General features: G+C 35.0%; 3 protein-coding genes across 3 annotated transcripts; 1 reads left to right on the forward strand and 2 right to left on the reverse strand.

Annotated features, from left to right (window-relative positions):
* Positions 1-2,142: 2,142 nt before the first annotated feature.
* On the reverse strand, positions 2,143-4,528 carry LOC112467337 (odorant receptor 4-like). Its single transcript, XM_025035934.1, has 6 exons — positions 4,024-4,528; positions 3,576-3,921; positions 3,088-3,324; positions 2,768-2,881; positions 2,471-2,626; positions 2,143-2,193 (listed from the first exon to the last, which is right to left on the reverse strand). Exons 1-6 carry the CDS (start codon positions 4,278-4,280, stop codon positions 2,143-2,145), a joined length of 1,161 nt encoding a protein of 386 aa, XP_024891702.1. The 5' UTR covers positions 4,281-4,528.
* Positions 4,529-5,231: 703 nt separating this feature from the next.
* On the reverse strand, positions 5,232-7,829 carry LOC112467334 (odorant receptor 4-like). Its single transcript, XM_025035932.1, has 6 exons — positions 7,006-7,829; positions 6,462-6,804; positions 6,087-6,317; positions 5,812-5,925; positions 5,574-5,729; positions 5,232-5,365 (listed from the first exon to the last, which is right to left on the reverse strand). Exons 1-6 carry the CDS (start codon positions 7,266-7,268, stop codon positions 5,315-5,317), a joined length of 1,158 nt encoding a protein of 385 aa, XP_024891700.1. The 5' UTR covers positions 7,269-7,829; the 3' UTR covers positions 5,232-5,314.
* A 508-nt stretch (positions 7,830-8,337) lies between these two features.
* LOC112467327 (nucleolar protein 58-like) lies at positions 8,338-9,393 on the forward strand. The gene is made up of 2 exons (XM_025035915.1): positions 8,338-8,806; positions 8,972-9,393. Exons 1-2 carry the CDS (start codon positions 8,338-8,340, stop codon positions 9,391-9,393), a joined length of 891 nt encoding a protein of 296 aa, XP_024891683.1.
* The last annotated feature ends 7,227 nt before the right edge of the window (positions 9,394-16,620 follow it).

Genomic DNA, 16,620 nt, shown 5'->3' on the forward strand with positions numbered 1-16,620 from the left:
GAAGGGAAAAACTAAAGAAAATGGCTAGGTAATAGCGCAATGAACAGTGCACGAAATGTCATTAAACTGTCATAATGTTTTAACGTCTTAGAATATCTTTCATGTGAGACACTCGCTGTGCAATGCGCGAGTTATTTATCTTAATAATTCAAAGTATCTTATGATACATGGTGGATTGTACGCGATTGCATACTAAAATCATATATGCTCTGATGTCTTGGTAAACTAATAATATTAGATGTATGGCACAAAGTATAGGAAAAAAATAAAATTATATGGTATGCGTGATATACTCGTATAACTCTTCGAATCCTCGTTACTTGTCCTATCAATCTTTTTCAGGTCGAGAATTTAGTATCTTACAATTAACATGATATTTTTCGAATTTGTTATCTATGAATTTATAGGATAAAATTTTTATTTAATATGTTCATATTTTATGTATATGTATTGTAATTGTATACTTATTTTACATTTATCTTCCGATTAAATCGTGCAAGTGCACGATATACATATATATATGTATATATATGATAGTTACATAGATTTAACACATATAAATTACTGTTATATCTTAAATAGTTAATTTATTAAAAAGGATTTTGCACATTTCTTATGGAAATTGGATTTCGGTGATAGTGGCTGAAACTTTGGAAATAGTTTATGTAATGCTGATCAAAATTAAAAGTCACAATGGATTACAATATATTATTCTGCACAATCACTTATTTTTTTATTAATACAAAAATGTATTTATATGAAAAAATATATACATGCATGTATATACACATATATGAATTATAACGAAACTAATCACGCTGTCTTACTTCGGCCGCCAGCCGGGCTTCATAATGCATAATATTATTTAAATATTATGAAGCGTTACATATCGTTTATTCAGTTAAAATGTATACAATTTAATCGAAAATTTTACCTGTTTCAGAAATCTACTAAAACGATCCAATAAATCAAAAACAGGTCGTGAATTCAAATACATAAAAAATATTGATGGCAAATTTTATCTTGTGCGAACGTAATAATTCATTACGTTCTGCAAATTATAATACGCGATGTTCCTAATGGTCATTTATCGCACACAGTGAGCATTTAAGTGTAACGTGTGATTTACCAAGAAGAACATATATAAAAGTCAAAATGACATTTTAACTTTCTGTTCTCTTTAGGTAATTATACTTTTACGCGTCATAATTCATCATTTCTCTTCACTCTCGTTTTTATGCAAAGGAAAGTATTAATCGATTTATACGCAACAGAACAAACACTCCTTCAGAAAGGTGAGAGAACCGTGTTCTCTTTCTATCTTTCTCTTTTTGTCTCGTTCACTCAATGCATTTGCCAATGAGAACTCAAGAATATCTGCATAAAGACTGGGAAGTCCTACGAGTTCATCAAATGGACGCTCCCTATCACAATCAACCAATGGGAGTATTTCATTAAATATTTTTTTTTCGTGTCACGTGCAGCCCTCACTTGTGTACGCTTACCGCAGTTTCTCACAACATCGATACAAGAAGAGGGAAAACACACGTAGGGTCCTGCCTTTTTCCTTCGGGCGCCGGTGATGTAATCGCGTATTTAAATATGCAATGATTCCTGCGAACGCGAACGCGGCGACGTACATGTCCGACGGTCAGTTGTATTTCAGCGTACTTCGGAAGAGTTTTGAAGTTCATCCACTGAGAATCAGCGAAAAAACACAAGTGTTACAAAAGTGAGTTTTCTCGCATGCAATTCGCAGCTCATCTATGGGCGATGGTAATATTTACAAGAAATTAACAAGTGCGTAGAGTACAGGGCGTAGAGTACAGACAAAAATGCGGTTTTTTTTACATGCTCGAAAATACATTTAAATTGAGAAACTGTGTTTTAGATAAGAGAGAAAAGAAGCCGTATAACTTCACATAATTTTTCTCACACTAGCAAAAAGATATCGCGACTTCTTAACTGTATATACAGTATATACAGTATATACTTCTGTGAAGTATATACAGTATATTCTGTATATATTTCTTAACTGTATATACAGAAAACTGTGTACTGTGTCTGGGGTTGATCTAAAAGTATACATTTAAAAAAATATTTATTATGTTTATATTATATACAAGATAGATATTACAGCGTTTATTTCATTGCCAGCAGTACTGATAAATACGATCCCGAGGCCTTCATGATCTATAACAATGTTGCCTTTATTAGCAATACCAAAAAATATATATGCATTATTATGATGTCTATACAAAAAATTTTGTACGCTAGAAAAATTAACTTTGGACGATAATAATATTATCATTCGTTATGATACATATCAGAAATATTGTCATAGATAAAAATATAAGTAATTATGTCATTGCACATAAAAGATTTAATTTATATATATATATATATATATATATATATATTTTTTAATATATATATATATATATTTTTCTGTAATTATTACGTATCTTACACTTGTAAAGTATTCTAAGGAGAGAACAGCCATTTTGCCAGCTGTAAGCTGTAATTGCCTCTGCGATCTTAAAATTGTAAACAACAGAACCCGACTATCCTTAGCTTTCATATCATACCAAGCGGAATTGTACGCTGCGTTTCCGATCGCTTTGCTCTATGAAGATAAAATTAATAACAGCAGGAATTCTATAGTGTTGGGTGTGGTTTTTACAAAATATTAGTTTTAATACCACAAACGCTAGAATATCTATATGTCATCGTCTGTATTGTTATCACAATATCTTCCGTTGCTAACCTTATTGCTTAGATATTCTCCAGCGAAGCAAAATATAAACGCTTCGAGATTCGTATCAAAGTAAAATAAAAGACATTTTACTATTTTTTCAGTGGCGTCGGGGGTTCCGATTGCCTGCAACGTTAAAACAGAATTGAAAATGAACACATTTACGCATGGATCAAAAGTTAGAAATATTGGCTTAAATGAACATAATGATTTAATTAAAATAGCATATACATAATAGAGACCAATACATAAAATGTTGACTTATGTAATTGACTCCAAAGTGAAATACATATTTTTATATTTGAAATTTTAATATTAATAAGTTTACTTACAGTTACGATGAGAAATCCTAATGAGCAAATGGTAACCGTATTCGCTGTGAATTGTAGCAAGGCGATGTATGAATAAAGATTCTCAATCTTCTCTGAGAGATTGATAATATTTTGATGTTTCCGAATAATTTTCGTAATGACAGTGGCGAATGAGTCGTGCTTCTTCTCGATGTCTTTAGATCCAACTTCCCTCAACCAGCGAAGTAGGATGTTTATCTGACTGCCCACGTGTAGAGTCTAGAAATTAGAATTCTGTCATTTACGACAATGTGATTATAATTACTGATTTTACCATAATATAATATAAAGACTAAGAATGTTATAAGAAATTTATTCGATAATATGCAGGCAGATTAGAATCTAAAATAGATATTCAATTTTTTTCGAATTTACAACCCTGCAACATTTATATGGATTATTTGGGACATTAATTATATGAATATAATTATATTTTTCTTATAATACTTGCTTATGTATGTGCAGGTTACCAGAGTTAGAAACAAAGCGTTGAATAATCCAGCTCCCAAAGCGCACACCATCGCGAAAACGGATTGCGTAGCTAATACCAGTCTGTACTTGCGTTGCGTGTCTATAACGAAGGGATACTTCATTTTCATAATAAGAGGCAGTTCAGCTGTCAAATCTGTGACGTTGGTATCGGCTAGTAAAAAGCCAAGGACGTATGCAAGCCCGGAGATTGTATAAAGAAGAATTAATCCATTACAAATACGACTCGATAGTTTCGCTCTCTTTGCTGTTTCGCGCAACTCGACGCCAGTGTTATCGCAATCTTTCCAATCTTCCGCTGTCATCGTTAAGATTTCGATAAATTTTCTACAAACGATCGAATGTTTTGAAATAATTGCATCACATTTCCGCAATGTTATTTATCTTTACAAATTTTTTTAATAGTTTATTTTATTAAGCGTCTCTTACTGCTGTTTCAACGAGAAGATAATGAGCTTAAACATCAGTTTTACGAACTCCAAAAAGCTACTCATACAGTCCATCAAGTCGAAAAGATTGTCGAAATGAAAATGTGTTACAAAGTACCGGTAGTGAAAGAATTGATTAATTGCTAACGTAATCACCCAAAACACTCTGTAGAGTAGTACGCATGATATACCTGGCCAGACACCGAACACGGTCAGCATAAGTTCTATCGTCCGATTGATCGTACGTTTACTCGTCATAATTTTTTTTTGCTATTGTCTGTGTTCAAGCCAAAGCATCAAAACCTAGGGACACTCGTCAAAGTATAAAGACCATATGCTCTTTCGCTGAATTTATATTCTCCACTTAGTTTGATGTAGGTTGTAGAAAGTTTGCGTGAGAACTGCAAGGTTATAGGAGCATTGTGAAATAGATATTTCCCTTAGGCAATTGATCAATGACAGTTGCTTATTAAATATTTTTATCTTACTGTGTGCGCAGTACCACGAAGAAGAGCTTCTTGTAATTTAAAAAATAAGAGAGCGATTAAAGTCATCTTGCGTTTCCTCCACCGCTGACAATGCACTCGCGAATAATTTGCTTAAATATGTAATGATCTATACGCGGAGATGTATGTACATCCGGTGACAAGATGTTTGGAAATTAATAAGAACTAGAGGACAGAAGAGAGATCCGAAGGGAAATAATAAAATTATTTGTTCTGTAGTTGTGCATGAAATGTCATTAAGTGCTAACTTTTTTCGAATTACCACTATTACGGAGAAAAGCATCTGTCGAAGAATATCTTTTATGTAAAGCACTTACTGCGCATTCGCGAACTTATTTGCTTTAGTAATTCAGAGTATGATACATCGTGGATCGTTCGCGATTGTATACTAAAATTATATATTTTTTTTAAGTATCAGTAAAATAAATGATATGAGATGTAAGAAGCAAGGCACCAGAAAGAAAAATAAAATTATGAAGTATCATGTATGTGAATTAGTTGTACGAATCTTCGAGTCTCCGTTACTTGTGTCTTATCAATCTTTCTCAGATAAATGAAGAAAACTTGCAGAATCTTACAATTAACGTGATCTATTTCGAATTACTTATTTGTGCATTTGAACGTTGCAATAAGAAAATAAATGTAAGACAAATTTACGATTGCAGTGAAATGAGATTTTTATTCAATACGTGCATCTTTTTAATATAATAATTTGATGTAACACTTTTAAGTCAGAGTATTATATTATTAATAGTTATTATATTTTAAGCACTCGTATTTTTGTCGTTAATACATCGCTAGCATGACTGATACATAAGATGCTGAGGCTTTCATAATCTAGAACAATGTTATGCATTTGTCATTTAATTAATATATGAAAATAGGAAGCGTCAGATTAAGACATGCGTGAAATGTTATTAATTTATTATAAACATTACTGCATTATAGATAGCAAATACGCGGGATTGCAATTAAATGTTACATTACAGTAGAAGATAAACTTAAACATTTTTAACGTAACAAAATATTTTGAGGACATTCTTACATTAAGAAATCGTTCGAAGGAAAGATCCATGAATTTCCCAATTGTAATCGTTAGCTGGTTTTGCGATCTCATTATCAGGAACAAGATAATTCGGCTGTCTTGAAATCTGCACTGGTACCATTGGGAATTGTATGCAGCGTCTCCGATTGCTCTGCTCTATATACCGAGAATTTATAGAAGAAGAGAATCAGCGGTTTACTTGTTAATAATTGGACACATCATAAATGTTAACGCTAACCTTTGCGCTTAAATATTCTCCAGCGAAACAAAACATAAATACTTCAGAATTCATTGCGGCGTAAAATCCAAGGGATTTCATCAAAATCGTAGCAGAATCTGGCTTTCCAATTGACTAGAATATTAAAAATAACACTTATCAATAATGATAATTTTAAAATAGTTAATACCAAGTCGTCGAACATAAGTTAAATCAATAATCCGCAAACTTTTCGGTAAAATTATTTTCCACTGAATTATTGATCTTTCAGCTTTGGAACTCATCACGGTTCTTACCCTAACGAGCAAAAAACCGATGCAGCAAATAATCAAAGTATCTGACATGAATAGAATCAACGCAATGTCGGAATATAAATTCTCAATGTTTTTTGAAAAGATAATAATATTCTGATGTTTTTCAATTATTTTCCTTATCGTTTTTACGCTCAATCTGTATTCGTTATCCTTTGAAATGATGTCTGACAACCATTTACCGAGAATCTCGAGTTGACCAGCTAAATGCAATACCTGAAAGATTTCGAAAGTCCGATTTCATCTTGAGCTTTTGTAATCGCAGTAATTATACAATAACATTGCGTTGCATTAGTTCGCGGACTCGACAGTTAAAAAATTTTTAATCAAAGCATTTTAAAGCAATTTTATTTCACTCACCAAAACAATGAGAAGAGCGTTTAGCATGACAGCAGCGCTACCGTAAAGCACTGTACAAAAAAATTGTATGACTAATACCAGTCCATACACGAAACGCGTATCGCTGTTGAACGGGAAATCCATCTTTAGAATGAGTGTTCGCGTAGATATGTCAGTTGCTTCTAAGTTACTCATGAAAATGCTAGCGCAGTATAACGTTATAGCTATTGAATAGGTACCAAAGACGAAATTAGCGAAATTATGCGACAGAATGGCTTTGCTTATTGTCACACGTGTGCTAAAGTCGTCACTGCTCATTTTTTTCCAGTCCATTGCCATCATTGCCAATATCTTAACAAATGTTCTACGAGCGATTTCATGAATTACCACAATAATAGTAAAAAAAAATATATTAATTTCTTAGAGCTACGTACGTGCAAGAATTTTTATAACATTGTGTTGTGTCAAATGCACATATTATATAATTAAAAATAGTATTATTATGTCTTTTTCTGTGAAAATACTTTTAATATATTTACAGCATTCAAATTATTACATGTCTCACCGCTGTTTGAGCCAGAAAATGATGAGTTTAGAAAAAAACTGGCTAAAACTCAAGGTTGCACTTAAGCCGTCCATCAGATCGGAAAAATCGACGGTGTATAAGTACGTAACAAGATATCGATATTGAAAGGATTGAACGGCCACTAGTGTAGTCGTCCAAAACAATCTACAGAATGAAATATACGGTAAACCCGGCCAGATACCAAAAATGCGAAGCGGAATTTCTATAGATCGGTTGATGGTGCTCGTAGGTATTTGTTCCATACTTTTTTTTGTTTCCTTTTATATTCGTTCACTGTTCTTTTCTTAAAAAGAGGATATATGTATAACTCGCGTTACTGAAAAGTCCGATGTTATCGAATCGTATAAAGCTCAATCGTACGATGTGTAAAACTACGCGTGTCTGTATGAATTGGAAAGTCTCGAGAGAAGGCGAAACAAAAGAACACATTCTGCTTCTTCCCTTACAGTCATTAAATATTTGCACCTGCGTCTATATTATGTACGCAATTGCTGTGCCTTTCCAGTTGCTTGTAACGTAGGAAAAAGAAAATACGAAAAGCGTATCCCTTAAATCGATTACCTTGCAGACCGGTGCAGTAGTGAGCGATTTGCTTTAAAAATTCAAGCAAACGTAGGTGTGCAACACGCGAACGCACACCGAATGTTAAATTCATTGCGGTGATCGTAAAAAAAATTGTCAGCCTGCGTGGAAATCGCGTGTTCGAGGAAAACCAAGAGCACCGATCATGATTACGATTGTACACTCTCGCGGTTTCAGGTACGGGAAAATAAAGGAAAAAATGAAGAGAAGAAAATTTACAATTCGCGCGAATTTACATTCTCCCTCCCGGTTACCGACCGAGTAAGTATAAGGAGAAGCACGCATGTCATTTGCATAAATTCATTAGAAGTTTTCTGCCGTGATATCGCCTTAGGGCGACTCTGTTTCAGACAGTTGCATGCGCAAAGTGCAATAGGGCAGAGGGAAAAGAAGGCAAGCAGAGCGGAAGAAGCGGAAGGAAGATTGTCGAATAACTGTTGCGGCGACAATTTGGAGGTTAGGAGAGGCCCGGAGAAAGCAGAAAGGACATAGGAAATAAAAATCGGGTGTTTAGAGACACGACCGAACATCGCATTTTGTTCAGTAGGTGATGTTCCACGTTATAAGCTTTAAGTAGCTTTCGTGTGTCAGACCCCCGAGTGCGCGTGCACGTGCACGGCGCGTGCACGACACGGATTGCACGCCAGCGCGGTCCCAAGCCGTCGCGCCTCCCGCACATAGGAAATAAATAAGAAGACAGGGAGCACCGAGGGACAAAGAAAGGAGCGGATGGAGGAAAAGAGGGAGGAGAGCAAAGGGAGCAAAAATAGTGAGAAAAAGTACCAGAAAGAAAATAAAGAATCGTTTAAAGGAGGTAAGAACGAAGAGAATAGATACGCGAGGACAGCAGAACTGTCAGAAACAAGAAGCAGAGCAGGGAGCCAAGGGTCGATTGTAGACAACATAAAGAAAAGGAGAAGAGAGCAGGAGAGTGAAGAAATAAAAAAGGCCGAGAAAGAAATTACAGACAAGTTTGATAAGGAAAGAAGATTAAGTAGATCACCACCAAACAAAGTAAAAAAAGAGGAAGAGGAAAAGGAAGGCATGGAGACAGGAGAAATGCTGAAGGAAATACTGACCAAACTGGAGGATCAAGAAAAAGAAAGAAAGAAAGATAAGGAGGAACTGATGAAAGAGATACAAGATCTGAGAGAAGAATACAGAAAAAGCGAAGCGATATGGGAGAAGCTGAAAACCGGTATAGAAAAAAGAGTAAAACAGCTGGAGGAGAGAATGGAGGAAGCGGAGAAGAGGAGAGAGGGAGAGAAGGAATACAATGAGCTGTTAAAGAAAATGAAGGAGATAGAAAGAAAAAACGAATTAGAAGAAAGAAAAAAAAGAAGAAATAATATAATAATAAAAGGAGCGGAAATTGAAGACGGAGGTGAGAAAAGAGAGAAGATTGGAAAGCTGCTAAAAGAAATCACCAAAAAAGAAGTAGAAGTGGACGAGGTACAAATAATCGGCAGACGAGAAAACAAAATAACACTAGTAAGGATGAATAGGTGGGAGGACAAGAGAGAGATAATGATAAACAGAAAGAAGATGGGGATAGAGAAAAAGATATACATAGATGACGACATGACAGTAACGGAGAGAAAAATTCAAGGAAAATTATGGAATATAGTGAAGGAGGAGAGGGAGAAAGGGAAAAGAGCAACATTAGGATACCAAAAAATATGGATAGACGGCCACGAAAAGAAATGGAATGAAAGCGAAGAAAAACTGGAGGATGGAAGAAGATTTCAAAGAGAACAAGAAAGAAAGGACACTGGAAGAAAATGAGAAAATGAGAAGACTGTACGAAGGAGAAGAGGAGGAAAAAGGAGAAGAACGGAAGGAAAGAAGAAGCGGATAACAGAAGAGCAAAGAGGAATGACAGTAGGCTTCTGGAACATAGCGGGACTAAAAGGGAAAAATGAAGGGTTTTGGAAGGTAGTGGAAGAGTGGGACATAATAACATTCTTAGAAACATGGGTGGAAGAAAAAGAGTGGAGCAAAGTAAAAAAAATAATGCCAGAAAGATATGTATGGAAATGCCAACCAGCGACAAGAGAAAAGAAAAGAGGAAGAGCAAGAGGAGGGATAATTACCGGAGTAAGAAAAGGGCTCGAAGTAGAAGGAAGAATAGAGAGAGAAGAGGAAGGAATAGTGGAAAGAATTGTAAGAACAAAAGAGGGAGAATGGAAGATTATTAGTGTATACGTAAATAATGACATTGACAAAAAAATAAGATTAATAAAAGAATATACGAACGAAGGAGGCATAGGAGAGCGAATAATAATAGGAGGCGACTTTAATGCAAGAACAGGGGAAAAAGGAGGAATTACGGACATCTTTGGAGAAGAAAGAAAATCAAAAGACAAAGAAGTAAATGCAGAAGGAAAAAAGCTAATAGAATTTCTGGAAGAAGAAGGGCTAGGAATACTAAATGGAACTAAGGGAGATAAAGAAGGAGAGTTCACCTTTACCGGAGGGAGAGGAGAGACAGTAATAGACTATATAATAGGAAATCAGGAGCTATGGGAAAGAACAGAAGAGGTAAGAATTGGAGAGCAGATAGACTCAGACCATCAATATGTAGCACTAGAAATAGCGGAGGAAATAGAGGAAAGAAAGAGGGAGGAGAAGAGAACGAAAAGAGTAATGAACTGGTCTAAAGAAGCTGTAGAAAGATATAGAGAGAAAATCGAAGAAAAAACCATAGATGGAGTGAACCCGGAGGAGCTCATGAAAGAAATAAAAAATGCAGTAACAAGGGCGGTAAGCTGGAAAGAAATTAGAATAGACAATAAAGCGAAGAGAAAAAATAAATGGTGGGACGGACAGTGTGTGGAACTAAGAAGAGAAGCAAAAGAGAGGCTAAGAAAGTGGAAAAAAGGGGAAGGAGAAAAAGCAGAATATATAAAGAAGAGGAAAGAATACAGGGAAATGATAAAAGAAAAAAAAGAGAAGGAAAAAGAAAGAATTATAGAAGAAGCAAGGAAAGCAAAAAATGAAAAAGAGGTATGGAGATTCATAAATAGAGAAAGGAAACGTAGAAAGGAAGTGAATGAAGAAATAAGCGAAGAACAATGGAACGAGCATTTTAAGAAGTTACTAGGAGGCGTAGGAACGAAGCAGGAGACGGCAAAGGAAAAACAAGAAACAGGAGATAGTTGCGAAAATCAGGAAGGAATAAGAAGAGAGGAGGTAGTAGAAATAATAAAGGAGATGAAAAATAGAAAAGCAGCAGGAGCGGATGGAATGCCAAACGAGGTATGGACAAATGGAGGAAGCAGATTAAAGGAAGCAATATGGAAGATATGTGACATGGCATGGAGAAAAGGGGAAATGATAGAAGACTGGAATGAAGGAATAATTGTTCCCATAGTAAAGAAAGGGGAAGGAAAAGAAGCAGGAGACTACAGAGGTGTAACACTGATGAACACGAGCTACAAAATATATGCAGCTATTTTAGCCAAACGACTAGAGAAGGAGATAGAAGAGAAGAAGATAATACCGGAGACGCAAACAGGATTCAGGAAAGGAAAAGGAACGATAGAAAATATATACACATTAAACTTTGCAATAGGAAGAGCGATTAGCAAGGAAAGAGGGAAGTTAGTGGCAACATTTATAGATCTGAAGGCAGCATTTGACTCAGTTGATAGAGAAATATTATGGAAGGTAATGGAGAAGAATGGAATAAGCAAAAGACTGAGAGATAGAATTAAAGAGCTGTATAAAGAAACAAAAAGCGTGATTAGATGTAATGGAGAAAAAGGACCGTGCTTTTGGACAGTAAAAGGCGTAAGGCAGGGATGCCCTCTGAGTGCGCTACTATTTATATTGCTGCTGGCGGACTTGGAGGAGATAATGAGAAAAGGGCAGGAGGGAGGGGTAGTTATAGGAGATACAAAAATATGGACGCTTGCATACGCGGATGACATAGTGGCAGTTGCAGAAAGAGAAGAGGAAATGAAGCAAATGATAAGGAGGTTAGAAAAATACTTCGACAAAAGGAAACTAACAGTGAATGTTGGAAAAACAAAAGTCATGAGATTCAGGAAAGGAGGAGGTAGAGCAAAAGAAGTTGAATGGAAGTGGAAAGGAGAACAAATAGAGGAGGTAAAAGAATTTTGCTACTTAGGATACATATTTCAAAGAAACGGAGGACAAGAAGCACACATAAAAGAGAGAGTAAGAAAAGCCACAGTTGCAATGAGGCAAGTATGGGGAATAGGAAAAAGAATTTTTGGAGGAGACTGGAAAAGAAGAATGAAACTCTTTGACTCACTGGTGGCAAGTGTAGCGATGTATGGAGCAGAAGTATGGGGATGGAAAGAAAGAAAGAATATAGAGAGGATACAAGAAAGGTTTATAAGATGGACGTTAGCAGTAGATTGGTGCACGCCGGGTTATATGATAAGAGAAGAGGCTAAAAGAATTAAGATGAGAACAAAAGCAGCTAAAAGAGCAATGAGATACGAAGAAAAACTAGAAAACGGAGGAGGAAACGAAATAGCAAGAGCATGCTGGAAGGAAATAAAAAAGGACGTAAGAAAAGAAAAGTCAAAATGGGAAGTAGAACGTAGAAAGTTTTACGAGTGTAGAGGATATGCAGCGGAAGAGATAGAAAGGAAAAGAGAAGAAGGGTGGAGTAGCATAGAAGAGATAGAAGGTAGAGATAGAGACATACAAGTACAGGAGATAGACGAAAAGATAAGAGAATCAAAATATAATAGATGGTACAAAGAGATAGCAGAAATAGGAAGACCTGAGTATTTGGAAAGAGGAGGAAAAGAAAATCGGTAACAAGGATAGCAAGATTCAGACTAGGAAACGAGATGCGTGGTGGGAGGTACTGGGAATCAGATGAGAAAAGAAGTTGCAGAGTATGCGAGGCAGAGGAAGAAACTTGGGAGCATACGCTGGAGAGATGCGCGAGGGAGGGGGGTGATGACATGGGAGGGGGAATAGGGGAGAGAGTAAAAAAAATTTTGAATGGCAATAGAGAAGGAGAGAGATGGATGGTGAGGCTGGAGGAGAGAAGAGAAAGACGAAATACAGAGACGGGAAACTGTTAAAGCTATAATATTTGGCTCTGTTTGTTGGATTTGATTTGTATGTATAATTTGTATGAAAATGTATAATGTCTATAGGTATGATATATGTATGTGTAACCATTTCAAGCCGGAAGGCAGAAATAAATATATTCTTCTTACATTCTCCCTCCCTCAGTTTGTCGTTTCCTATAACGCAATAATAAAGTAATTCAGTTAAAATGCAAGACGCTGTGCGCGCAGAAAGTGTATAAAGTCCGAATGGAAATCGATGGCGGGGACTCAAAGCGGGGAGAATAATGGGCGAGCACGAGAAAACCATAACTCACTTTGTTCAATGACTTCATTTAACACAACTTTGTGTATTTCGAATTATGCGAGTATTCGATTTTCCGAGTTTATTCTGATATTCAACGAAAGCGTACGAACAAGTACATTGACGCACGTGATAGAGCAGTAAGTAACATCGAAACATTTTGACGAATTTTAATTTGTATGTAAATTTTCTATGCAAGTATATAATAGCCGACTTTTAATGCTTATTAGAAACGCGATATATAAAATGTTGTTTCACTTTGATATATGGAGCGATAGAATTGTGATACAGAGGCTAACATTTTAATCTATAACAACGTTAATTGTTTATTGTGATGACATATATGTTACGTAAAAAAACTAATAAAAATTAATAATAAATAGAGTTAACTGTAATATGAAATGCTACATATTATTCATAAGGTGGAAGAGAAAAAACAGTGATGTAGGATAGAGAGGAAAGAAAATAAGACAGAGGGAATGACAGAATCAAGATATAACATGGTATTAAGAACAATGGGGATGCTGAGATATTTGAGGGCAAGGATAAGTTGCGGAGGGTAGCGGAATGCAAACATCAGAGAATTAAAAAAGCGTAGAAGAAACACAGAGAGAGGAAACACAAGGAGACTGGGAAATATGGAAATATGTATGAATGAGTGATGGACGGGAGAGAAAAAGACAGAAAATAAAGAGAGAGAAGACAGAAAGAGAAATTGTGCTAAAAAGATGGATGAAAGAGCTGAAAGAAAATGTAAATAGAATAAAATAGATAAAATAAATATATGCAGCCAGGTATGTCGAAGAAAGAGAGAGGGTAAATAATTAGGTTTAAAGTGGAATATATAGGATGATATAAATAAATGTGTTGTATTTTTCACGTCACGTGCGCGGTCAGTGAGATATTCGGAGTGGCAATGCGAAATGGTAGAATAGAAAAGCGTATAAAATGCAGAGCTACAAGCGTTATCTCTTTTAATCAATTTTTAAATGTTAACATTTATAATTGTTTACAACTAACCATGAATAATTTTTTTTTCCAGGACATGGCCGTCATAGATACGTAAGACGCCGACATTTTCACGATCTATAATAATAATAATCACGGAAAAAGGATAAAAATATACTTCTGAAAATATATTAACGTACGCCCAGCTAAAGGATGACATTGATTGGATTAACTTTACTCTCAATAATTACTGTTTTATTAAGCATTACAGAAAAAATGGTTCACTCAATTTTTTATGAAAAACAGCGCTATGTAATTAGTGAGCGCTCTTTAAGAAACACACTGTATATATAAAAACAAAAACCAATTGTTATTAATCTTTACGTAACTGCAGTTGTTAAATCGGTTATGCAAATCTAGATAATATGCTCGATTGTTGAGATTAAAGTTTACAGAGTAGGTATTAATTAAATGCCAAGATGTGAAACTTTATATTTAGACGACTTCAAAATGGATTATGAAATCGAGTTGTTAAGTTAACATTATACACTAACCTATGTACTTAAGTATTCTCTGGCAAAGAAAAAACTGGGCGCCTCGAAGTTCATAATGATGTAAAACAGTAGAGTCTTCTCCAACATTGTGGAAACGTCTGGACCGTTTATTGACTGCAACGTTATTTGCATTAATACTCTTTACACCCTTTTCACAGCTTCATCCTACAAACCATGCAATTACCAATTTTCTAAAAACAAAATCCCTCCCTTTTTAATATCATTATGCAGAATAGCATCGTTGAAAAAATGACATTATTATCTAGTGTTGAAACACGTACTTCCCCGATTTAAAATTTAAATCACTTGTTTAGCTTTATACAATTTAATTACGTTATTAATAATTTAGTTTTTGTTATTTAGAGTACACTTTGAAAAGTGTATTCTAGTGTAGTAAGTTTCTAAAATTGTCCATCAAATCCATCAGCTCATCGGTATGATAGTGCAATGCAATATAAGCATACTGACAAATTGAACGACGATTAATATGTCACGAACCAGAACAATCTGCGCAAAACAGTGGATAATACTGGCCAGATACCGAAGTTGCGAAGAATGAATTTTATAGAGAAGCATACTGTGCTCATAGCAGTCATTTTCATAATTGCGAGAAAGAAGCTTCTCTAATCAATGATTCATAAAGCATCAAACATCAGCAGGTTTTGTTCACTTTTATTGTGATTGCGGGATACCTCACTGAAAACTAAAACGCGAAAGCGCATCGACAAGCAATTGAGAGAAAACGAATAATCATTAAACATTTTTTTGGTAAGAACATAAGATACTCGATTACAACTATAGATATACAATTACGAAATTGTAAATAATAACAGAAAGTTTACGAATTCGTTCCTTTCCACTCGTTTTCACTCCCTTTCTCGTCAGGGTAATGCGATAACGGCCAATTATAATTATGAGACTTAAAAATAATGCTAGAAGCCGTGCGGGCAGCAAAAGTATAATGTTCGTATAAAAGTTCTACAGAAAAATTAAAAAAAGAAGAAGAAATTATCGGGACTCGCAAAGTGGAGGGAATAATGCTAGCAGGGGGGAAAAGCAGTATAAGGTTACATTTACCGACTTCATTTAATAAAAATTGCGTATCTCGAATCATCGATCTACCGCCTGGAAGCCCCAAGTTTTATTCTTACTCCAATTGAAACGCATGCACGCATGCGAATATGCACGTACATAAAGAAGAATGGTATAGTAATACTGCAATGGTTCTCGCCGTTTTAATTCATATGCACATTTCTTAGAAACTAAACATATAACAAGCTATTAATCCTCTTCTAAAAAGGAGATGTGAAGTTTATTGTTGCCGCTTTTCCGCGATGCCGATTGGTTCTCTTGCTGCGCTTACTTCATTTGCAGCTGTCATTGTATATTTTGACAGTTGTGTATAATAGGGTTAATAGTGAAATGTTAAAGATAAATAGCGCGCGCGTAGCGCGCGTCTGTAGTGTCTAGTGTTTATTAAAAATTCAATGTAACTGAAATGTAGTTTTGCTTCAATACATTGCAAGCAGGACTGACATGTAGGAGGCCGCAGCCTTTACAATCTGCAATAGTAATACTTGATTATTATAAGAATATTTATGTAAAAATTATAAATATTTAAATTTAATGTGAAAAGTTATTTATTTGTCATTTGACTCGTTTCTATAATATATAGCAATGTGCAGTAAATATTATTTGCTATTTGAACCAAATAGCAAAATATATAAAAATATATATTTAAATATGAAAATATATGGTGTATGACAAAAGTTAATTGATAGTAACATTCTATTTATATTTTAAAAAGAAATAACACATTTTTTATTCAATGTGAATAGGAGAGGCAATTAGAGCCAAGCGCGGTAATCAAAGCGCAAACAATTTATAAAAATAAATATATATATATTAACGTACGTTTCGACACATTATTCGTGTTCTCTTCAGCGTTAAAAGTTACATAAAGTCAAATACGAAGATTAACAAGGATAATCAAAAAGAAGTCGAGTATAAGGCGTAGTCAATAGACGAACAAAGTATAAAAGACGCAGTCAAAATTTAAAAAAACAAGGATTGAAATTCTATGGATGTACCGTTGCCGAAATAGTCGGCCATATGCCAAAAATTTGTAGACAAGCTTCTATCGCTTTGC

The sequence above is a fragment of the Temnothorax curvispinosus genome, unplaced genomic scaffold (genome assembly GCF_003070985.1).
Source record: "Temnothorax curvispinosus isolate PA1 unplaced genomic scaffold, ASM307098v1 QBEX01017163.1, whole genome shotgun sequence".
Lineage (NCBI taxonomy): Eukaryota > Metazoa > Arthropoda > Insecta > Hymenoptera > Formicidae > Temnothorax > Temnothorax curvispinosus.

Excerpts from the sequence above, each read along its gene's own strand:
- LOC112467334 (XM_025035932.1), bottom strand. The coding sequence starts at position 7,268 with ATGGAACAAATACCTACGAGCACCATCAACCGATCTATAGAAATTCCG. Across the intron at positions 6,805-7,005 it reads ATTTTCTGGCTCAAACAGCG|AACATTTGTTAAGATATTGG; the intron begins GTGAGACATGTA and ends AATCGCTCGTAG. Across the intron at positions 6,318-6,461 it reads ACGCTCTTCTCATTGTTTTG|GTATTGCATTTAGCTGGTCA; the intron begins GTGAGTGAAATA and ends GAAATCTTTCAG.
- LOC112467327 (XM_025035915.1), top strand. The coding sequence starts at position 8,338 with ATGGAGGAAAAGAGGGAGGAGAGCAAAGGGAGCAAAAATAGTGAGAAA. Across the intron at positions 8,807-8,971 it reads ATGGGAGAAGCTGAAAACCG|GAGCGGAAATTGAAGACGGA; the intron begins GTATAGAAAAAA and ends TAATAATAAAAG.
- LOC112467337 (XM_025035934.1), bottom strand. The coding sequence starts at position 4,280 with ATGACGAGTAAACGTACGATCAATCGGACGATAGAACTTATGCTGACC. Across the intron at positions 3,922-4,023 it reads ATCTTCTCGTTGAAACAGCA|AAAATTTATCGAAATCTTAA; the intron begins GTAAGAGACGCT and ends GATCGTTTGTAG. Across the intron at positions 2,194-2,470 it reads CCTTAGAATACTTTACAAGT|ATCATGAAGGCCTCGGGATC; the intron begins GTAAGATACGTA and ends ACATTGTTATAG.